We start from the raw sequence: 3,345 nt of genomic DNA, 5'->3' as shown, positions 1-3,345 counted from the left end.
TCATCAATTGTGTTCTGTTTATCTGGGTTGATAGCTTTTTGCATCAAGTGTACAGATGGCTTGTGTGGGTTATTTGTGGAGCCTGATTGATGGGGATTTTAACCTTGCAGTCTACACTCCACTACCTTTGAACTATCAAAGTTGAAACAGGCCAAATGTCACTGTTTTCTATCCATTTTGTCACTCTGTCTCTCTGTAGTCTGTTTCTTTGATGTTTAAACCATGCACCTCCCCTCACTGCTGCGTTCTTGACCAATCACGTGGCAGGAAGCAAGCTATGAAAGTGACCCACGCGACTGGCTCGCTTCTCCACAAACCTCCGGCGCCTGTAACCCAAAGACTGGGGGTGGGGAATAGAGGTAAAACAGTCTGCTGCCATTTTGTTGTTAGAACGGCTCTTTGTGCGAACACATCACTCATTGTGGATGCTCCGTGTGTATCCTGAAAAATAGTTTGTCTGCCAAGGTAAATATTTCAGAAATTTAACTACGTAAACTGAAAACTTCGTAGGCCAAGGGGTTCGTAAACCGAAGTATCACTGTAGTTTATTCCCAGCCTACTACAGTAAATAACTTCATTTAAAATATTTGGTCCTGATGAAAAATATACAAATAGGTTAAATAAGGTGGCAACTGAGCGTTCCTTTTGTCGTTTACGGGCAGCCCCCTGTGCAGGCACGTGACACCTAAAACCGTGCACTTGTGTCCTCAGTGGGAGGTTCAGGCCCCTTATTTTCCACAAAAGTCCCACTTTTGTCGTATTATATAAACAGTCAGACTTGGAGGGGGCATTGAACGTTTCCTTTGAAGCTTACTTTTTTCTTTTCTTAGCTTTTTTTTTCCTTTTCGTCTTCTCATTGGTCAACTACACGCGACCTGCGCGAGGAGGGGGGCTGCTAGACGCGTGCCGCCTTTTAAACGGACGTCGCGTCTCCAGACACCCAAGACACGCGACGCGCGCTCCTCCTCACGCAGCGCGGAAGCCAAACAGTGCCCGGTATCGTGTTTAGACTACCGCCACTTGTAGGAGTTATTTGCCCAGCGTGGGGCAGGAAACATGGACGTCCTAAGCGTGGCAGACTGGTGCCAGGGAGCCAAGGAAGCAAGCTATGAAAGTGACCCACGCGACTGGCTCGCTTCTCCACAAACCTCCGGCGCCTGTAACCCACGCGACTCCTCGGCAGACTACCTGGGACATTCGCCCTGCTCCAGCACCGGTTCTTTTCACGGTGGGACATTCTGTTTCTTGTCTACACACGACATTTTAAATTATTTATTTCGAACGTCGGTTTGCACAAGAACTTCTTGTCAAGAAGTAATCATAAACTTGCGGTAGAGGAAATTTGATGATATGAAAAACCTTTAGAAATTTGAATTACACGAGAAGTGACATCTACAGATAGGGACAGACAGAGGCATTTTTGGAAAATATTATTTTGGTTTGTTGAAGGTGGAAAGTTACTCGGTAAATGAAGTTTCGATGGTGCGTTAATTAAAATGTGGAATTAGGCAACGAGGAAATGATTGGTTGAGTTTCAATAATGGGCGCCAGAAAATCATGAAACTAAAAAGTTATTAGAGGCTTTAAAACTTCTTTCTTGCCCATTTCACAAAAAAAATGCGAAATTAAAAAAAATAAATAAGAAATGACGTTGGAACTTTGCTTTTCAATAATTTGGAAGTCAGGAGGTCGTGGTGGGAATTTTTCGTCGTACACTGCTTCCAGAAAATATATTTAGAAAGTTCGTCCTCAATTACATTATTGAAATAAACTCCGCATGGTAAAATAAGATTTTATGTGAAAACACTCAAACGAATGACAACACTGAGACAATGTTACTTGTTTTTGACATTTTTCACATTCCCTTAGGTCCATGAATACCACATTGGCGCGTTGGTATGGCGTCACAGCTAAATTTAAAAAATGGCTTGTTGTTGTTCCAGAGAGTGGCTCGCCGGGTTCTGCAGGCCCCCCCAGCCCTCCCTGTTATCGAAAAGCGTCTCAGGGCTCGCTCAAAGTCAGAGACCTGTGCCGCCTGAAAGGCTTGGTGGTCGACGGCTCCGAACAAGACGCGTCCTCCCGGCAAAGGGCCCTGTCCAGCAAACCCGCCAACGGGGTGCAGCGGCAGAGGCGAGTCGCCGCCAACGCCCGGGAGCGCCGACGTATGCACGGCCTCAACCATGCTTTCGATGCCCTCCGAAACGTCATCCCGGCGCTGGACAACGACAAAAAGCTGTCCAAGTACGAGACACTTCAAATGGCGCAGATATACATCAATGCCCTGGCGGAGCTCTTAGAAGAACCGACGTCGTCTTCGTCGTCCTCCAATCCGTCAAAAAGCGACCCGTCCGCGGGTTTCGACGGCGGGGCTCCGAAGTCTCCCTCACAGCCGACGGCCAATTCCTCCGAGGGCCATCTTGCCGCTCACATCGACGCCATGTCGCTGCGGGCAGCCTTCGACGACGTCTCGTTCTCCTCCTTGCGGGTGGATGAAATTGCGGGCTCCCCTGCCGCGGGGGCCCCGGGTGGACGAGTTGATTCGCCCCGCAGCGACGGGGAATTTTCCCCGCGCTCCCACTTCAGTGACTCGGATGAGTTGGCGGTGGAGGAGGACGAGCTTCACTCGCTCACTTTCTAAAAAATGTCAGAAACATATTTTTAATACTAAGCAAGCCCAGCAGTGGCAACCAAATTGCTCCCAAACGTTTTAAATCATTATTTCTTTGTGACATATTAGTTTGGTCCATGCCAATTTTAGGTTGCCAGGTCTCATCGCCATTTTATCCCCATTTCACTCCAACCAAAAATACGCAGTCCGGTCTTTCACTGAATTGTATTTTTATCTTTTTGGTGTTTGTTTAATGTGTTTTGTTTGCAACTTCAAAAGTTCACCTTGTGCACTTTAAAATTGTAATAATGTGTAGCCTATATGAGCCAGGGGCTTGACAAATGTTTTTTATTCTACACCACAAAAAATAGTTTTGCTTGCTTGTAGCATAGTAATGCCAATTCTACTCAATAGAGCCTATTTAATGTAGCCATCAACACTGCCTTCTTTTTTTGTATTTTGCTCCTTTTTGTATGTGTTTCTTTTGCTTTCACTGGATGAGATTGATTGACATGTAAATTTATTGTTTTGTTTTTTTGTAATATGTAGGTAACTTTTCTGGAAAAGTTATTTTGTCATTGTTTGTTCATTTGATTTTGGAAATAAAATGCAAACGAAATAAATAGCTATTGTGTTCATTTACAAACAATGTATTTACATTTTCATTCGGTACAAATTACATGCATGTTTTATCTGTTTTGTCCCTTTTTTTCTGTGTACTTGCCAGAATCGCAATC

General features: G+C 45.0%; 1 protein-coding gene across 1 annotated transcript; it reads left to right on the top strand.

The window, feature by feature from the left end:
- The first annotated feature begins 991 nt into the window (after window positions 1-991).
- On the top strand, window positions 992-3,102 carry atoh1a (atonal bHLH transcription factor 1a). Its single transcript, XM_088995476.1, has 2 exons — window positions 992-1,228; window positions 1,944-3,102. The coding sequence occupies exons 1-2, from the start codon at window positions 1,057-1,059 to the stop codon at window positions 2,636-2,638; spliced, it is 867 nt and encodes a 288-aa protein (XP_088851602.1). The 5' UTR covers window positions 992-1,056; the 3' UTR covers window positions 2,639-3,102.
- Window positions 3,103-3,345: the final 243 nt, after the last annotated feature.

Source organism: Hippocampus bargibanti, linkage group LG04 (genome assembly GCF_051943395.1).
Source record: "Hippocampus bargibanti isolate YZ-2025 linkage group LG04, ASM5194339v1, whole genome shotgun sequence".
NCBI classification, from domain to species: Eukaryota; Metazoa; Chordata; class Actinopteri; order Syngnathiformes; family Syngnathidae; genus Hippocampus; species Hippocampus bargibanti.
The sequence above is the reverse complement of the archived record's forward strand: the minus strand, read 5'-3'. Positions and strand labels throughout refer to the sequence as shown.

What these genes read in the sequence shown, in the direction of transcription:
- atoh1a (XM_088995476.1), top strand. Translation starts at nt 1,057, where the DNA reads ATGGACGTCCTAAGCGTGGCAGACTGGTGCCAGGGAGCCAAGGAAGCA. An exon ending in CAGCACCGGTTCTTTTCACG is followed by an intron (nt 1,229 to 1,943) that starts GTGGGACATTCT and finishes TTGTTGTTCCAG; the next exon opens with AGAGTGGCTCGCCGGGTTCT.